We start from the raw sequence: 19,868 nt of genomic DNA, 5'->3' as shown, positions 1-19,868 counted from the left end.
TATATGACCACAGCATCTTTACTCAAAGGGCATCTGAAACAAATGGTGAGACTTGCATTCCAAATTAAAGGCTGGCAAAGAAGGAATGAATTCCATAATTGTGAGGCCACCACCAAAAAAGCTTTCTCCCCCATCTCTCTTCTCCCCAGCCTGACTGACTTCTCCCCATACAGGCAGGCATACAAGGAGCATCTCGGATGCTGTCAGTGCAAACCATGTAATATCAGTGTCACAATAGCACAATATACTGAGATTGTGTCATATTTATTTTAATTAGCTACATTATAAATCCAGCCAGTTAAAAACAAAGCAGTTAATTGAGTATAATAACTTTTTAATTGGTTGACAACCCTGGCAGCAATTACCGAATTTGTCAGATTTATGCTGGGTATTTACTTTGAAGTGCCACAGGAAAGAACGTTAACCTGTTCAGCAGGCAAAATCTGGCAAATCAAAGTAGACAGGATCGTTCTCAAACCTCACGACCCATCTTGTGAATGCTACAAGCTGTGGATGCAGAATTCACACACCCTCCTTAGGAGCTTTTATTGTTTTATTGTGTGGTTGTTGTTTTTTGTTTTTTACTGTTAGGTCTTTCACTCGCTTTAGATGGAACTGCAAATCTTATCCAAGAATTGACAGACTAATCCTTGCTTCTTGCTCTGACTAGACTGCAGCGAGCCACACGGCTGTCACACAGTGGTTTCCCAAGGTGATTTGCACGACCTAGCTATATTTACTCACATCTCATGGCCCTTTTTGATCCTGGCTGCTTTGGGGACTTGATAAGCAAGGGCAAAAGGGAATAGTTATCTAAATGAGGGGCACTTATATCTAAATGGGTAGAGGGCAAAAGCAGCATGATGCAGAAACTCAAACAAAATGTTCAGATGGTGTCGCCTGGATTCACTTAAAATGTCTTCAGAAGTATGTCTTTCTTGAACATGAAGATAATTCAGATGTTGCTCTCCATGGCTTTAGCTGTTGTAGGACTCAGGTATGTCTTGGGGAGAAAGAGAGAGAGAACGCACTTCATTATGGACAATATAATTGCAAAGCCTTTATAGGCACTCTTCAATTGCCTACATCAAGGCAGTCCTTCTTTCTAGGCTTTCCGTTTCTTACCTTACACTTATTTTACAGTTTGCTCACTTGCCTTCTGTACCTCCCTTTGACCCACTATATCACCCACTGTCTAGCTCTTCCTCTAGTTGCTTACTTTTTTGTATATTTCTGTGACCTTCCTCAACCCTTGTGTTCTAGTGGCATTTTATTTCTCTCTCTCTACAGCTTGCTCCATCAACCTATTCATGCCCTTGCGCTCATGGAGTTCTCTTTTTCTGGAACCTTCTCTTGCCTAGTATTGCAGGGAATCACCATCCCCCAGGGATTCCACTAAGTCAGGGGTGGGAAACCTTAGGCCCAGGTGTGAACATAGCCTTTACTGTTGGGACTCTCCCAAAGCCACACACACTACCCAGGCCAGACCCCTCATCTGCCCTACTTTGCACGCTCCTTTTTTTGCTTTAGCCTGACTAGATTGTATCCTTGAACTCTTTAATAATACAGTGGTACCTCTGGTTACAAACTTAATTCATTTCGGAGGTCCATTCTTAACCTGAGGTACCACTTTAGCTAATGGGGCCTCCCGCCACACTGCTGCCGCACGATTTCTGTTCTCATCCTAAGGTAAAGTTCTTAACCCGAGGTACTACTTACAAGTTAGCAGAGTCTGTAACCAGAAGTGTTTTTAACCCGAGGTGTTTGTAACCTGAGGTACCACTGTACCTCTTGCTTGCCTGGATAGAGGATAGAAAAGGATATGTGAGTGTATATAGAAAACAAGCCCAGAAAGTTGCGAAAAAGGGCGAGTTAACTGATTTTAGACTTAAAACATAGTCGTCTTAAGTGAATAATATCCAGAGAGATTGGGTGCCTGTGTTCCTTATGTCAAAATGTGGTCAGCATTTGCCTCCTGCATTTGGGAGGCTTTCCTACTCATTCTTCTGAGTCAGGGCTCATTCTGTTTCCAAAGTCCTGTCCTAATGGCTCCAATGTTCAAAATGTCATCACACCTGCCTGCCTGTCTTTTCCTCTTCCCCTCCTCTCACGCATAATTCCCTTCCCTTTCATTTGTTTTTTACATTGTAAGCCTTCCGATAAAGCAGATGTGTGTGCTTCCTTTGGTTGCAGGCACTATATAAATATAATCAATTATTCCTCATTAAAAAAAAAAGACTGGGCTAGAGCTGAGGGACTTCTGGCTGCCATCAATGGAAGTAGGAGATCAGTGCCACACATGACACTAGTAGATGAATCAGCAGGATGGGTCTCCCACAAGAAGACAGAGGTTTCTAGTGGTGACGCCCTTTCATTTAAAAAAAATTGGGAATCCCTAGACTCAGTTTAGAAAAGTTTTATTTATGTCGTGTATGAATTGTTTCCCATAAAACACCCTGAAGCGATTGAACAGTAGATTATAGTTAAGAACTGCTCTAGCACTTTCTGTTGTACAAAGTGGTCAACAATTCTTCGCTCGCCTATCCTCACAGGAGTCTTGGAGCAGATATCCCAGGCAAACAATAGACTGGCCATCTCCCCTTAGTGGCCTTTGTGCTTCAGCAGGGCTATGAAATGAAACTCCTCACATTTCACTCATTATATCATCACATGCTCAGACTGATTAGCTGTATAGGTTATGACAACCCCTCCGTGTGCCTTTCCCACTGAAAACATTGAGCAAAGCAGAACTGTCATTAAAATCCAATCATTAAAATCCTAGCCCCATTTCCTTTGAGTGTTGCATAATTGTGTTTTAATTGCATTTGACTCTATTATACTTTATGTTGCTCTTACACACACACACACACACACACACACACACACACACACCAGCACTCTTTGAGTGCATATATTTGGCTGATATAAAGAGCTATAAACCCACAAGCTCTGGAAACAACCGAATGATCAAGAAGCTGAAAGTAAGCAGGTAAAGAACCTGATTGGTTCCTTGAATTTAAATCCATTGGGAGCCCCATGTTAGGCAAGATATGCATGTAATAAATTCTTAAGGAAAGATTTAAGGTATTTAGAAATAGTTCATACCTAAACTTGGCAAATAATGAAAATATACCACTTAGATAATATATGAGAATGACAGAGTCTACAAAATTCAGTTTTCTGGAGAATAGTTAACTATTTCTAGAGATTTCCATGAATCTACTTACATACATTTTACCACATTTGAGTGAAATACATCAGATAATGACAGCTGTGTTCTAGGCTCTTACTATTATTGTGCAGCAAATATGATTAAATGAGATCAGGCCTGAATGAAGTAGGTAACGTGTTTAGTTTCTAGGGAGGTAACTACGTTCTCTATCCTATTTATTCCATCCTCTGCCGTTCCTTGAGCCCTTGGGAATGTTTCAGCTGCTTAATGTTGACATAATTCTGTAGCCAAGTGGGCCATTGTGTAGTGTAGTAGACGTACCAGCTTCTGGAAATACTTTCATTCGTATTTGTGCCAACACTTTTCTTTGGCCCAGGCTCTTTGTTCTTACAGAAAATTATCTTGAGGGAGCACATTCTGTCTTAAGTTTTCAAAGGAAGAACAGCAGGTCAAGGAACGTTGTAGTTCCAAGGACAATTGACTCATTCTTCTGCCCCTGGTTTAAGCCTTATGTTTGAAACCTTTCCCCTCCCATTGTCTCCCACCCAAAGGCTCAGCAGGGAAACAGATTTGTGATTCAGTATGTGAGTTCAGCTCCTAACACGCTTGTCTAACATGCTAAACTCATCCCAATTCAGATTATGCCGTATCCTTTGAATGGCATTACGAGCTCATCTGAACGTATATCGTTTCTGTTAGTTAATGTTCTGGCATCCTCTTTTGTGCATGTAGCATTTGCCATTTGTCTTGGTTTTCATTTATCACTGATGTGACAATAATAGTGGTGGGCAGCAGATTGACAGGGAATATTGAATAAATAGATTTGCATCACTGAAAGTTTAATCTTATTGAAGATGAGCAGTTGTAAACATAGGCCAAAAGACTCTCCCTTCCCGGTATGTTATACTAGAATTCCCAAATCTCCATCTCCTGGGGCAAATAAATAAATCTACAGCATAGAAAAGAACAGATACGACAAAAACAATTTGCTCTTCCAGGTATGTCACATTTTTTACAAATACATGAAGCTTTTAATTAAATATAGTACTAAATGGTGCTAAATATAGAAGCAGAAAAAACTTTTTTCCCTACCAAATTATGTAATGAGATAAAGATAATACCTTGCACTTACTTAGTGGGGAAAGCCCATAATACAATTTTCAAGCTGTAATAAAGTCTGTTATAGATACAGATATTACATATGCTTTATGGCATTCATTTTACAATGTTGCTTTGGAAGGGTTCTAAATCTCTTGACTAATTATTCTGCAGCTCTAACCAATTAACTATATTATGTGTAGGTCATATCATATTGCGTGTTGTGGAAATTCATTGCTTTGGATGTGTTGTACCTTGTGATGTGCTGTATACCATGAGCTCATAAGGAATTTTAAACAAGACTCATACGCAAGTTATATTTTCCTTGAAGTAAACACAGTGTCCCATCATAGCTGGGAGTGAATTGTAGATGGACCTTGTTTATCTGTTGTTGATCCCTTGTTTCTCTGTTGTTGATCCCATAATAAACATGCAGGGGGGCCAGTTCAAAACTAATGAGGATGGGAAAATCAAAGAATGGGAATTTAAAATTCACTTTGTTCTTTTACGCCTGAAATTTTCAATTCCTTGAGGACCATTCTTTCCTTGCAAAAAGTCATTCAGCTTACATTGCGCAAGACTTCAACAGAATTCTTACAATATGACTGCATTAAGTATCAGACCCATGAGCCTCATGAGGTCCATAGTGTCCTTTGCTTGCCAACCAAAACAATTTTACGAAGGTTAAGAACAAAAAATAAAGAAGTAGAACTTCATCTCCACTTGCGATCTCATTCTGCTTTTTCAAAACTTGGATTTCCTGTTTCTGTTAGAACCAAACAAGACATCCAGAGAAGGCAACCAATTTATTGTTGTTTATTTATTCCATTGATCTAGGTAGCAGATCCTTGTTTTTCCTTTTAAGTGGATACAGAGAACAACTATTTATTCTAAAGTTAATTACGTCCCTCACCAAAAGGAAGCTGAGCCAAGGAAAACTACATTTGGTAGTCTGATTGTGAGGGTGGGGCAGACGCTTGGAATTTAAATTAGCAATACGGGCATGAACAGCAACGGTCGGCCAGCATGCCTGAGAAGCCATTCATTGCCTACTGTCTGCTAATGGAACTCACAGCAGTAACAACGGGATAAGGGGGATTACACAGAGGCCCTTGACTTAGAGGTGAAAGAGAATGTTGCAACAAAAGATTGGGCACTGACTTTTGAGCCAGGACCAAGATGGCTCAACAGCGTGGCAGAGGCATTCTCTATTAATAAAAAAATCTGGCAGGACATCTAATATGTATGTTTGCTATGGTCCTGAAACCCAGAGCATGAAAGCCTGTAGTTCAGGTGTTTTTTGGTGTTGTGTTTGCTTGCCTGGCTGGCTGCAACAAGTCAAAATTTCTTCCAGGCAACCAGGCAAAGATGGTTTTATCAATAGGAAAAGTCTTTTCTTCTTTGGCAGCCTGAATGCAGAATATGACAGATGATAGGCAAGCTAGTAAGAATGCTGATGGACTTATTTGTGAGGTGGACATAGTGTTTTTATAACAATGAAATTTTGTGGTGGTGCCTTAATCCTACCATACTGGAGAGTGAACCAGGATCCTCTGAAACACATGAGGGCAACAAAGGCTCAATCGTTCCTCAGATTGTTTGTTCCTGTAGTCCAGTGTTCTTCACGAAATTATCTGGTGTGGATTTATAGATTATAGTCCAGCCTGCTCCATCTTTTCAATGAGTCTACCTACTGCAATTCCAAACAAGTCTTTACTAATTAAAATTAGTTTAATCTCATATGAACTACTTGTGCTTTGTACCTGTGGTTGTTTGGTGTTGCCTGGTTTTAGCCAGTTGAAATAAAATACCATTAAAATTGCAGCTTTGAACAGGGCAGTGACTTAAAGTTCTCAAATACAATGTTCAGCCTGACTAGTGTGTTAGCCGGTATTCCCCCCTAGCACTATTACTTTTATTTTTAATTAGAGGTGTGGTTTGGAGGTTACATATGTGTGATTATTGTTGTGTTCTACATGCACAGAATACCTCTCACAGTTTGGTGGTGTGTCACTATGAAATGACGCCAGACAGGGCTTATATAACAAATTTCACATTATTCACACTTATTATTCTGGCAGATGGCTTCATTTTTAACATCCTCAGTTTGTTTTTACTTGTTAATGTTAACCCAAGCATGTAACTAGAGAGCAGACAGCTGTCTATAATATGTATAGGTAGCTTTCCATATGTAATAAGAATTGGAGAGAGAATATGGCCAATCTTCAAAAGACAATCAGATGGTTAATCAGCCAAAATAAATATGGTTAGTGGATTTAACGAGGCCTAGGTAGCTTTTCCATAGTAAAAGAAACTTCAGGGATTTTAGAGGCAGCAGTGGAAGGCCCATCAATAGACTGATGGATACAGCCATCTCCCCAAATGTCACCTTGATCGTGGAGGAGACTTTTATTATCTAGAGCTATATTGCTGCTTGAAGGGGGGAGAATCATTGGTGGAATATGTTGATGTGTGTGTGCTTGTGTACAAGCACATACAGAAAGGCAAAATTTGACTTTGTGGTGGTTTCTAAGGGAAGATGGAGAAGACAGTTCTACCACCATCAATCATCAAAAGGGGACCATATGCCTGTGTTAAATCTCAGAAGCAATGTCAGGCATAAATTAAAGGCAAGAACCTTAAGATGGTTGCAAACACACTTTGTTAGATCTGTATCTAAATCATCTCTCTCTCCCCCACCCCCTCCACCCCTTTGAAGCATTTTGTTCTTTTATCTTCAAATAAGCTGATAAAAGGAGAATGGGAAAAGTGTAGCCGCTTGGGTCTTATGGATTAGGTATAACAAATGACCCTTTCTTTGCACAAGAAGTTTTATTTGCATATTTTGTTTCTATTCTAAGTCGTCGTCCCCCCCCCCATTATTTTAGTTTAACTAATAGCGCAATCTAAACTACGTCAACTCAGACATAAGGCTTATTGAATTTAATGGGGCTTACTCCCAGGTAAGTGGGGTTAAGGATTGCAGCCTAAGTGGGCAGGTCATGTTACAAATGCATTTATTTTTAGTCGGATTATGCCCCCACATAACATTCTCTAGATAGTTAAAACTCTGATCTACAGCAGGGCTATAATGTAATATATCTTTCTGGTACAACTGTGAGAGTATCCATCACCCACTGTAGGCTCCACGTTTTCCAATTGTGAAAGAATTCCCTGACAGCCTACATAAAATTAAGCTCTCCTCCTAACTTGTCTCAGCACCGACCTAAACAAATCGTGTTGCTGTTTAGCTCCTGATAAATCTTGAGTCTTGTTCTAAATCACTTCCTAATTTTAATGAGCTTATCTATCAGGCTTTGCCAGCTTTTCACTCTCCAAGATTGCCAAGCTGATAAAGACTAAAATTGTTTATTATTACACATTATTCTCGAGAAGCAAAACTTTCTTTTCTCATGGGTTGTTGGGAGAAACGATTGATTTCCTGCCACAGTGTGAAAAGTTTGACCTTTATGATGTGGGCAGTGATTACAAGCCCAATAAATGACATTATTCTATTTAAACCTTTAGGGCAAAGAGCAAAACTGATCAGCTGTTCCCATTTATGCATCTGCTGATTTCTGGAACATGCAAGCTAACAGAGACATATAAAATTGTATGGAAACAAATTTCATTTTTTGACATTTCTTCTTCCTGAGTGTATTATGTCTACTTACATTATTCAATGTTTTGCTACAGTAAAACTTGGCATTCATTATATCTTCCATGAAGTATTAAGAAGGAATAACTGGCATTTAGTGATTCAGGAGAATGCGGACTTATATTTAGAGACCAAAGGCTTTCAGCACTTTTCCCATTTCAGCATTATAGTACCACGTTTACAACACTTGTAAGAATTTTTATAACTGATTTTTGGGGGCCCTAAATAGACCCTCAGGGCAGCCAAACCAGCCTCTCCCCCCCCCCCGAATTCTTATTTTCTAATGTGATTGTTCTCAACAGCTGCAGCCAGATAACTTCAATTGTCCAATAACCTCTGCCGATCAGAGGAGGAGGAAGTAATGGACAGAGGCTGCAGCTGCAGCTTGGAGGAAGGATGGGGAAAATCCCATAATTGATTGTAAAGAAGCTTCAGCTAGCACAGGCAACAGCTTTTTAAAGGGACACCAATCAGTGAGAGCCCCACATTGCAGGTGGGGAGGTAGGGGTTGAGTCTTCCAGAGACGCACATCTTCCTGCTTGGAGGCCTAAGTGGACATGTGTTGTCCGAAAGGATGGAGATGGGGATGAATTGAAAGTACTAGCTATCTTGCTGATAAAATTGCCCCAGAACCAGTGAGCGACATTTTCCGTGTTAGGGGAAAGTGTGCTAACTAGCGGAATATCTTTGTATGCTCCTTTGAGTTGCTTTTCATAGAGCAAAAGGGGTGGGGAAGGTGACTAATAGTTTCCAAAAATAGCAAGTTCCATACTAGATAGGCAAGGTGACTGGGGAAGGAGTTCTGAATCCAAATGAATACAACAATTGAAAAACTCATAGGGTACCATTCCTGTGTAGTGAAATAAACATTTAGTGCAGCCAGAATTAACAGAAAGTAGCTGAAACTTCCTGTGCAGCCTAGGAATGTCCAACTGCTGTTTTATTGAGATGTTGTTCAAGAATCTCTTATAGTTCTGTATTTCAAGCAGAGCTCTGTGTTCCAGTGGCACCAGGGCAGTGACTTAGCAATTACTCTTTCTCTCCAGGCTTGTCCATATGGGAATTTAATGTAGATTTAGTGCTACTCATGCATGCAAGTTTTTTGTAGCATCCTCATCAAAACACCAGCCTGTACTCTCTCTCCCCCACCCCCAATTTAATATGGATTTTTCCATTAGACAGATAATCCGATAAGCAAAAATAACTTGTTTATCATCCAGAGTCATTGTTAAATGTGGATTCCCCTTAGCGCTTTTTGGAGGTGGGGTGGGCCGTTTGTCATGTGCTTGGCAGCATTTCATTGGTTCTCTGTCACTACAGCCCTGCTTCCATTTGCTGCTTACCTGAGGACAACAAAGCCATTTTGTTTCACTTTCTCACTTGAGAGAAGAACATGCCCTCCAATATATTAATGGGAAATCTGCTTAGCACACTGACCTGTACACAAATTAAGAAATTTAAACCCAACTGTTTGAGACAGAACAGTTAACCAGCCCCTAGTTAATTCTGTTTACAGATGTACATTTTAACTGAGTTTGCAAATTAAGAGTTTATCTAGTCCTGGTTGTTTGCACACAAAACTTTTCTGCTCCTTTTGAAAATTCATTCATTTATTTTATTTATTTCATTCAATCCCACCCTTCCTCTCGAAGGAGCCTAGGATAGCAAACACACAAGCAACGAAACAATTAAAACATGATAAAAACAATTCCAGTATAGATGCAGATGGGGAAATGTGTCTCTACCTTTTCCCCATCTCATAGGGACAATTTCAGCCAGTAACTCAACTGGCATCTAATCAAAATTTGCGCAAGTCAGTTCACCATCATGAAACCTGAACTTGTTCTCTGGCGGTAGCTGAGGCAGACCCTTTCTCAGTATTTTAATCCAAATCATGGATTTAAGCAGTGCCTACCATGATTTGTATTCTGCACGAACATCCCGGTTGCAGCATCTTGCCAATATCAAAACTGTCACCAGAAGAAGAAAAGGATACAATTTTCTTTTCCATTTCTGGCAGGTTGTGTAACATCAATAATCTCCGCTGGGTATTATGCTCTCCATAAGAGGCTTTTGTGATTGATTAAACACCTTAGCTTTGTTTTGGTGTTTAATCAATTGCAACAGCCGTTTAAAGCTTGGTGTATTACAAAGGAGAAGAGATTATCACTGAATTATTCCAGGGTGGAGTTGTCTCTAATATTTGTGTTTTCTTTATTCTAATCATAGCTAAGGCTGCTAACAGCTTCCTCGCTGCTGTTAGCTTCTGTTATCTCCAGAGAAAGCTTAGCAAGGACAACCACTTATTAATACTCTGAACTTGCATAAACATTAAGGATGGTCTCGTGGTTAGAGCATCAGTAGAGACGCCCTTCACCTAAATCCTTGTTCTGTTTTAGACTTCCTGAGTGTTGCGCAAAGATTAGTCTCTCCCTTCCATGTTTTCACTGCTGAGTGAGGGGAAGGACTGCTGCAGATTTGTCAACTTGCAACCCAACAACCAAATACTAAGCAAATTGTTGAAATTAATATTGCACCATCGGTATGCTTTCAGTGCGTGTATGCTCACAAATAAATGAGAGTTCACAGTGAGGGGATGTTAGGTATAGAGATCCCCATTAGAGGTAACCAGGGATAGATGGTAAACATTAGGACCTGCAGGGAACCAATGGCGCCAAAGCCAATGATGATGAGAGCCATCCCTGATTGGTTTGTAAACAAGAAAGCAGACAAGTGGAGACATGCTGGGGTTGAGGAGCCATGGCCCATTTCTGCTAATGCACCAGCCTCCAATGAAGGTACCTTTCCATCCCTAAATTTAGCAAATCTGCAAAGCTTTGGGAATTTTCAGAGGCCCGTGTGCTTACTTAGTTTTATCAAGCAGTTGAAATGGTCTAAACTGTTAATTCACACGTTTAGAGCTGTGTGTGAGTTTCTGCAGCATCCATGGCTTAACAGAGACTCCTTTGTGTCAGAACCACCAAACTTCCATTTAGAAGGGCTATCCATATGTCTGAGGTATTTCGTGTCATTGCTTTGAGTCCGGAGCTGGGTAGATGAAAAACAAGTGGAAAGGGGAGGAAGAAGATGGAGGATCCATGTTCCTTCATCTTGCCCCAACTCTTTGGAGATAAGCCGGTAAAAGTTGTTTAGCAAGATACATACCTTGAAAAACAAGGCCTCTTGCGAAATTGCTGCATTCCACGCTTCTCTTAAAAGCTAACTGGTCTTTTGTGACCCTTTTACGAAAAGTTTAACAAGACTTACAGTTTTTTGGTGTGAATTCTGAAATGGGTGTCAGTGGCGGAGTAACTGGATTTTGTACCTCCACTGAGATCAGTGTAACGCTTCCAAAAGAAGGTCCTGGCGGCTCTAACCATTTTAAAGGCATTTGCTTTCCTGCGCTAACAGTCTTTCCTCCCCTTTTCTTGACGTTACCAAATGCATTTTTATTTTTGTTTTATTTTGTCTTTCAGGTATAACCCGACTTTAGTGTTTTGCAGCTATACCCTGAGCCAGCGGTTAGGAACTGAACCCTTCCCACCCACCACCCACTCCATGTATCTATTTTATTTTTATTTATATATTTTGTCTGATAGTTCCACAAGCACTAATGCACAATTCAAATGCAGGCAATATTTTGATCACCAAATTGTTTAGCACTTTATGCAGGAAAAACCGGTAGGCCACAGTCATGAAACTTCGAGAGGATGGCTGCTGGCTTCCTGTGGCAGAGCTGGTTGTTGTTGTTCCCAAAAAAAACCCTTCCCTCTTTCGCTCTAACCATTTTGTCTGTCTATCTTGTCTTGTATTCAGTTTTCAAAGCAATTCCATGAGGGGTCTCCTTCCTTCCTTTTTTGTTTTTCTTTTCTTTTAGTGCCTAAAAGGGAACAATATATTTTTTTGAAGTCAAACAAATATGCACACAAAATTTATAGGGTTTGAAATAAAAAGTCCGCAACTTTTCGAATGTCAAACTCAGAACCATTATAACAACTGTTCCTCTCCTACTTTGGTTTATAGAAAAGGTCCATAAATGTATCCCTAAATACCCTGTAAGGTATTGTCCCATGTTCTGTATGAAGGATCTAGTCTGGGGGGGGGGGGCGGGGGACAAGTGACCTTTTCTCTTGAAAACAGGGAACTTTGTTTTCACTATCCAAAGATGAAGAGACACAGAATGTAAACATGAAAATGTATTGCTTCCCTTTGAAAGTTAATCCTATTCCACATTTTCATTAATGTTGGCTCATCTTCTTAATTTTTGTTTGGTTGGTTGGTTTGCAAATTATTATTTTTTTGCATGAATATGCAGAATAGCAATAATGTTTGGGTTGGTATTTTTTGGTGTGCAAGACTCTTCTCTTTCAGATCCAGTAATAAAGTGTTTTTAAGTTCATTGATTTTTTTTTAAAGATACAGTATTTTTCAATTCTTAAACAACAACAAAACTCTGTGTCAGTGAATTGTTGTATGATTTTCAAGCCATCAGTAAGTGGCAACCACTGGGGGAATGTTAATATCCTGTAAGAATTTCATTGTCTGCTGTTGCTAGGTCACCCCGGGACAGTAGCAGAAGCAGTGAGAAGCTGGAGTTGGAATTATCAAATCTCACGGCGGATGTCCTGGAATTACTGCTGGAGTTTGTTTATACAGGTTCCTTAGTAATAGATTCCGTCAATGCCAAAACTCTTCTGGAAGCTGCCAGCAAGTTCCAATTTCATACATTCTGCAAAGTCTGTGTGTCATTTCTAGGTAAGAATTTGTGCTGTTTCTCTCTCTCTCTTGATTCTGAACCTCAGAATTTTCCACCATGTGCAACTCTTCTATAAAATTCGTGGTTAAATGTCATTTACAATAGAACAGACCACTATTTGTTTGTGGCTGTACTTCAGGTGCAGTGTGGTCTTGTTAAAATCACGGCACCTGAAGTACAGCTATATCCAATCATGGTGTGCTGCATTGCAAATAGTATTGCTGACTTGAGTGAATTGTGGACTTTTTACCAAGGCTGGGTGCACGCCTTGAGGCTGCAGAAGTACATTAAAAGCATTGGATGTGCTATTGGTCATCCTCCACAAGAATCTCAACTCACATATAAAAGAAAATACAAACGTCTGGTCCTTGCTAATATGCTAGGAAGTTTATGGGCAGTGTCCAATATAATCTCTGTATGCAGAATAACTTCCTGAATAAGATGTCCAGTGATTAGGTATGGGGTTTCAGAGTCCTGCATATATGTCCTTCGCCCTTAATTTCCAGAAACATAAAGAAATTGAAGAGTAAATTATGTTTACTTCACGTAATATATAAAGGTCACAGGGTGCTTCTTTGTGCATTGAGTATTATTATTATTATTATTATTATTATTATTATTATTATTATTGAGTTGTTCTTTTTTCCCTGGGATGTGAGAGGTTCATATCTCCATCATAAAAAAAAATACCCTTCCCATTTAGCTCTCTGTACCCTTAAAGGCTGGAGATATATGCAGGGAGGAGAGCTAATTAACTAGCTCAAGGTTAGTTTCCAGAACCAGTAGGGTAGGTTGCCCCACAAACCAGAGCAGCTTCTAAGATGCTAGAACTGTCCTTCGGAATGGCTTCAGCTAGGGCAGAATTGTTGCAAGGAATAACAGGTTTGGATGAGTGAACTCCCCCACCTCAGTTCAGAATTGGTAAAAGGTAAAGGGACCCCTGACCGTTAAGTCCAGTCATGGACGACTCTGGGGTTGTGGCGCTCATCTCGCTTTACTGGCCAAGGGAGCCAGTGTTTGTCCGCAGACAGCTTCCGGGTCATGTGGCCAGCATGACTAAGCCGCTTCTGGTGAACCAGAGCAGCGCATGGAAACAACTTTTACCTTCCCGCCAGAGCGGTACCTATTTATCTACTTGCACTTTGACGTGCTTTTGAACTGCTAGGTGAGCAGGAGCAGGGACTGAGGAACGGGAGCTCACCCCACTGCAGGGATTCAAACCGCCAACCTTCTGATCGGCAAGCCCTAGGCTCTGTGGTTTAGACCGCAGCACCACCCACGTCCCGTTCAGAATTGGACTTGGTGCTAGTTCTGAAATGTGGGCTCACTCACGCTGTGGATGACATCATTTGAAACATAATGTCTAAAGGCCTCCCTCAACTACATCATAAGCGCACAGACATAACTTCCCCTACAGGTTGCTGCTACCCCCCTTCTTACTTGGTATCAGTGGTACCAGCCATGCAGACTATTTGAAGGCCTCTCTTCAAGGTCCTGAGAAATGTAATTTCTTCAGAGTTCTGGAATTGGGTTAACCTACAAGTGGGTGTTTCCTAGGAACTGCACACCCCAGGACTCCTTGCTGCATCCCAGTTTCAAGGCCCCCAATTTTCCTTAGTACCACAGCCAACCATTATGAGTGGGACAAGTTTATGTTATGATCCAAGCCATCATGAACTTTGGTGGCATCACTAATTACACATTAAATGTGAACTTCTCATATCTCCTGTGGTGGGAGATGCTCAAACTGTCCTTGCATCATGCTCTGGCACATTATACCTTGAAGGATAATCCAAACGTTCAATTTCTGATGTGAGCATAGAAGATTGAGGGCCTTGCGTTTCCTGTTTCCCTCACATCTGTTTTGTCCAAATTGCGCGCATCTATTCCAAAACTGGATATTAGATGGCATTTGCTGTGCTGGTGCAGATTTCCTTTAATAGCTGCCCTCCAGTGTGTTTTAAATTAATAGATTTTATGGCTTTCATAATGATCCACAGACATATCCATGCACATTATCTCTCAAGATTCAGCTACTATAACAAAATACATTTATTTCCACTAAATCAATGTGAGATTTTCCTTTTCCAATACTTAATATGTGAATTCAGTGAACCGTGTTATGGTTATGCAATTGGGAGAGTTGGCTGTAAGTTTCATTATATATGGGGAACTAGAGGTTTATATTCTCATTTAGAGAATTCATAAAATATAATTGCTTATTTTTATTTATAGCTCTTACTGGATTAAGCTTCAGAGATGGTGGAGTTTTCAGTTGGCCTCATTTTTCATTTTTGCATTGGGCTAGCCAAGAATCTTATAATGCAAAAAGACAAGCAAACCACGATTTCTAAAGTTCTTCTAAGAGCCACCTGTGGAATATCTCGTTTGTTCTTCTTAGTATGTCATAGAGGCAAATTGGCCTAGAGATTGATTGGTTTGGTGTTTTGTTTTTGTTTTGCATTTTGTACATTTTAAGGGGGGAATAAGAACCATGATTTCCCAGATAATGAACTTTCCCATGAAAACTTTGACTATAAATCGAGTGAAAACCCTGAAGTGGAGGGCTGGGGTGGGGGGGATGGAAGAAATAACATAATCTGGAGGGTGGGCATTTTAAGTGTTCCTCACATTGGTTTTAATTAAGTGTATGAGATTTTGTTTACCTTTCATTTTGTTTTGTTTTTGTAAAGACACTGTGAGTTGCCTGCGGCAAGAAAAAAGTTGAATAACTTAAATAATAATACTAACTAGTGCAGACAGCTTCAAGAAACAATAAGTATGCCACCTTTATTCTTGACTATGGTGACCAGTGGGGGCAAGGAACTTCAGAAGTTGGTACAGGGGGGTACCTCAATTTTTGAACGTAATCCGTTCCAGAAGACTGTTCGACTTCTGAAACGTTTGAAAGCCAAGGAGCAAAGGGTGGTCTGCAGAAAACTTGGGGGAAAAATAACACGTACACGTAGTGGAAGCCATTCAACTTCCGAGGTGTGTTCGAAAACAGAAGCATTTACTTCTGGGTTTTCAGCATTCAAAAACCGAAACATTTGGCTTCCGGGACTTTCGAAAACCGAGCTACCACTGTATTGCTGACTGTGGGCCCCTAGAGATAAAATACTTATTGTCTTTTAACCATTTTAACATCATTACTTCCTCCACAAATTCTTCCTATCTTCTTCTACCATGTTTTAAGTGTTATATTGGCACTGCTGTTAGCACTAACAAGAACCCTTCTTATTATCTTCCTAGTTAAGATGATTTTTCCAAACTTTTCCCCTTAATTACTTTTGATTAACCACAGTTGACATTTATGTAAAGTTTAACCAGGGGTTAAATGAGGGAGGGAAAAAGCAGTAGGAGGAGAAGGATTATACTGCTCTACGTGCAATCTGTTAAGAGATTGGTAGTATTATAACTCTACTGGCTCTTTAAATCGTAGAAAGAGGTCAAGAGAATTAAATCTAATTTATTTAAGAGTCATTTAAGATTCATTTCCGTGATACTACAAAAAAAAAAACCACCCAACACCTTAGCAACCCCGACGACTAGTAAGTTACATATTTTATCATTATTTCTGAAATTTCACTTGGAGACCTATTAAGCATTCTAACATAAAACAGTGCCTTGCAAACAGAATATATTGTGCTGCTGTGAGAGCGGAGAACAAGCTGTTTATGAGCAAGTGGATAATCATTTCTGCATGCTATTTATTGTTAGTGTGACGGACGTATCTTCCTTTTCATTTTGAGGTGTCCTGCCTTGAATCTTAATCAAATGTTCTGTTATTAATACTGGCAAGCAGAGGCCAAGTAAGAACATCCAAGTCACCAACCACATTTTCCCCAACTCTTTACTTCAAACAGGATGATGCGTTGGCTAGCAAAGCATTCACCCAAGTTCCCTGTTACAATACAAATGTTACAAGTCTTTTTAAAGCGCGACTCCAGATCTTATCAGGCCAAACCAGCATGGCCAGTGATTTGGGATGATGGAAGTTGTAGTACTACAGTGGTACCTCGGGTTAAGTACTTAATTCGTTCCAGAGGGCCGTTCTTAACCTGAAACTGTTCTTAACCTGAAGCACCACTTTAGCTAATGGGGCCTCCCGCTGCTGTCGCGCTGCCGGAGCACGGTTTCTGTTCTCATACTGAAGCAAAGTTCTTAACCCGAGGTACCATTTCTGAGTTAGTGGAGTCTGTAACCTGAAGTGTAAGTAACCCGAGGTACCACTGTACACTTACTATTATCAAATTTGTATACCACCCTATATACCCACAGGTCTCAGGATGGTTCACTTAAATCAGCCTTTCTCAACCTTGGGTCCCCAGATGTTTTTGGCCTACAACTCCCATCAACCCTAGCTAGCAAGGCCAGAACTCAGGGATGATGGGAGTTGTAGTCCAACAACATCTGGGGACCCACAGGTTGAGAACCGCTGACTTAGAGGGTCCCAGACTCCCCACTTCCTCACCCTTAACCTATGCCCCTTGTTGGTTATTTTCTTTAAAACTATGCATATGGATAATATTTTATGCAGGTTATGTCACTGCGGCAAACTGGGCCTACATTGGCTATGATGTCTGTGGACATCCTTCTATGAACAGTTGCCATTTTAAAAGGGGCCAAACTCTGTTTGAGGAGACAGGCAGTCTTGGTGAAATGTGGATTGCTGCATCTGTCACCTAAGAAAGGACTGGAAGAAACTGGCCAGACTTTCGCAAATAAAGTATCTACCATGAAATGTTGATCCCATGTTACCAGTCAGAAATGGATTGCCCACGGCCTCAGGGACCTAAAAATGGAGAAATATGCCTCTTAGGAAAAATGGAGTTTCCCTCACTAGCAGTTCACAACAGCTCTTACTGTTCCAGTTTTGTAAGAGCTCCATTAGTTTGTGTCCCAGGTGTGTTGGGTAGACACCCATTTTCCTGATTCAGAAGGATTCTTCCCCCATCCCCATTACAACTGAGTCTAAAATATTGTGAGGGGAGGTGTCTGAGCTTCCTTTTGTAGTCTTTGGATATGGAGTTCTCTAGAATAATAGGCTTGAGCCTCCTAGAGGTTGTCAGGCTATACTGTGCCTTGACATCCTTTGTGATGGTTTAATGCTCCTTTTAACCTCCCCTTGCTAATATTTAGAAAGTACAAAACGTGTTCAAAACACCGTCCCTTCTTTTGCTTTTTGAATTTCAGGCAACCCAGTTTCCTCACAGTTAACCCTGTTTTATTTTATCACATTAATATGGGTTTTAGATTTGAACCTCTGCACTACGCACACATGCTGCTGGCAAATGGAAATTTGGTTTTATGTAAGGAATATTGAGGCATGCACACCCACATGTCTAGATGGCTGGGAGAGAAAAAACGAAGCTCTTAATTTGGCTTCAGTTTAATTAATTAGTTTAATTTGATAAGCTCAGAGGTTTGGGGGGAAATTGTTGTTAGCCCCGGGTCTGCTACAATTACACACATTTACAGTCCCAAAGCAGTTATATAGTTTCCTTATAGTTCATTCCCTAATCACTGGATATCTTATTCAGTAGCACTGAAATTGTGACTAACTTGTCCCATTGATTTCTATGGGAACCAAATCTGAAAGAAAAAGAAAGCTGTATTGAGCTCTCGGTGTCTAAAGAGGATTGTGTTTATTTCTGTATTTATGCTGTTACAGTTTCCCTATTACGCATATTTGGAGAGGTCAGAGGTCATTTAATTCACTCCTTTGTGCTCAAGGCAGGATCCTTCCTACCCTACCTATCAAATTTAGGTGGCAGTTTACAGCTTGCAAAACCAGGAAATAGGTGCCCTGGATTTTTGACTTATTCTCCCCATCCCTTTCTGTTTCATATGTTCATTGTAGAAAAACAGTTGACTGCTAGCAATTGCTTAGGAATATTAGCCATGGCTGAAGCGATGCAGTGCAGCGAGCTATACAACATGGCAAAGGCCTACGCCCTGCAGATTTTTCCGGAGGTGGCAAATCAAGAGGAGATTCTTAATATCTCGAAAGACGACTTCATTTCCTATATGTCCAATGACAGCCTGAACACAAAAACGGAAGAACTGGTTTATGAAACGGTGATAAAGTGGATTAAAAAAGATGCTGCGATCAGAGCCCAGGTAAGCAGGAGGGATAGGGTGGGTGAGACCTTCCTCTTAGACATTTGTTTTCTCTTTCTCACTTCCATTAATAGCTCATTATAGCAAAATGCTCTTCTGTGCCATTTTAAGCCCAACTCTGCTCTTAACCAGAAAAGCAAAACCGGGGTGGGGTGGGGGGGAGCTGGTTAGCGAGAGAAAATCTAGGCTATGCAGAAACTTCCTTTAATTCCGTCACCCAATCCCCATGTCTGATTAGAATTGAAAAGTTTGCATTTGCTGCATGCATCTCACTAAAAATAGCTTGGTCCAAGATGGCTCTTGAAGGATTAGTATTGTGTGATAATGTGCCTTAAAAATAAATAAATGCAGCTTTAAAAAGAAATGATGTGCATTCAGGAATGGCAAGAAGCAAGAATCATCAGAAGAGCTCTAGACATGGAATACTAATAATGTGGCTGCCTTGTAAAGTCAGTATACTGAGAGGAGTATTCACTATTCCTGTGCTGGCTGTGCAGATGCCAGTAAATATTTATTGGGGCTACCTGCTCTAGACTGTTACTCTGCTAGGCAGTTGACCTTAACGGAGATAAGGATTCAGATAACGGTTATAAATACTGCCTGGTTTTGTGGACAGCTATAGTAAAATGTTGTCCTTGGGCTGAAAGAATTGCAACTGCAGCACGTAAATTTGCCAGTTGCTTTAGCTGATTAAGATTTGTAGCAAACGAACTTCACACATTATCGACCCAAGCCAGGAGAATTGACTCAGTGATCAAGCAGTCTCCACATCTGAGCTGCTATCAGTTCAGCTCCACATTTGCTCTTGCTCTCAGTTCAACTCCTGAATAAACTGGTGAAGTGATATTCTTAAGAGTGTTTGGCATTTTATAGGAAGGAATAAAGATACCTGTGTACAGTGTTCCATTTACTCTCAGTGCACCTTTGCTGTGTTATAGCATCTCACTCCCTCCAAAAATGCTTTTCAAAATTTAATTCATTCTGAATATGAATTAAATGCTAATAGGTTCAAGAGCTATTGCCCTAAATATAAGTTATTGTTGAGCTTTTCTTTGTAGTTA

The 19,868-nt window shown here is 40.4% G+C and overlaps 1 protein-coding gene across 1 annotated transcript in view; it reads left to right on the top strand.

Annotated features, from left to right (window-relative positions):
• Nucleotides 1-19,868, top strand: part of KLHL29 (kelch like family member 29) — a 428,500-nt gene that overhangs the window by 331,398 nt on the left and 77,234 nt on the right. Inside the window, exons 7-8 of the mRNA XM_079969762.1 lie at nt 12,484-12,683; nt 18,548-18,807. Of these exons, the coding sequence (XP_079825888.1) occupies nt 12,484-12,683; nt 18,548-18,807 (460 nt within the window). The remainder of the gene's footprint in view (nt 1-12,483; nt 12,684-18,547; nt 18,808-19,868) is intronic.

The sequence above is a fragment of the Podarcis cretensis genome (genome assembly GCF_951804945.1).
Source record: "Podarcis cretensis genome assembly, chromosome: 3".
Lineage (NCBI taxonomy): Eukaryota > Metazoa > Chordata > Lepidosauria > Squamata > Lacertidae > Podarcis > Podarcis cretensis.
Note: the sequence above shows the minus strand (reverse complement) of the source record. Positions and strands in the feature narration are given on the sequence as shown.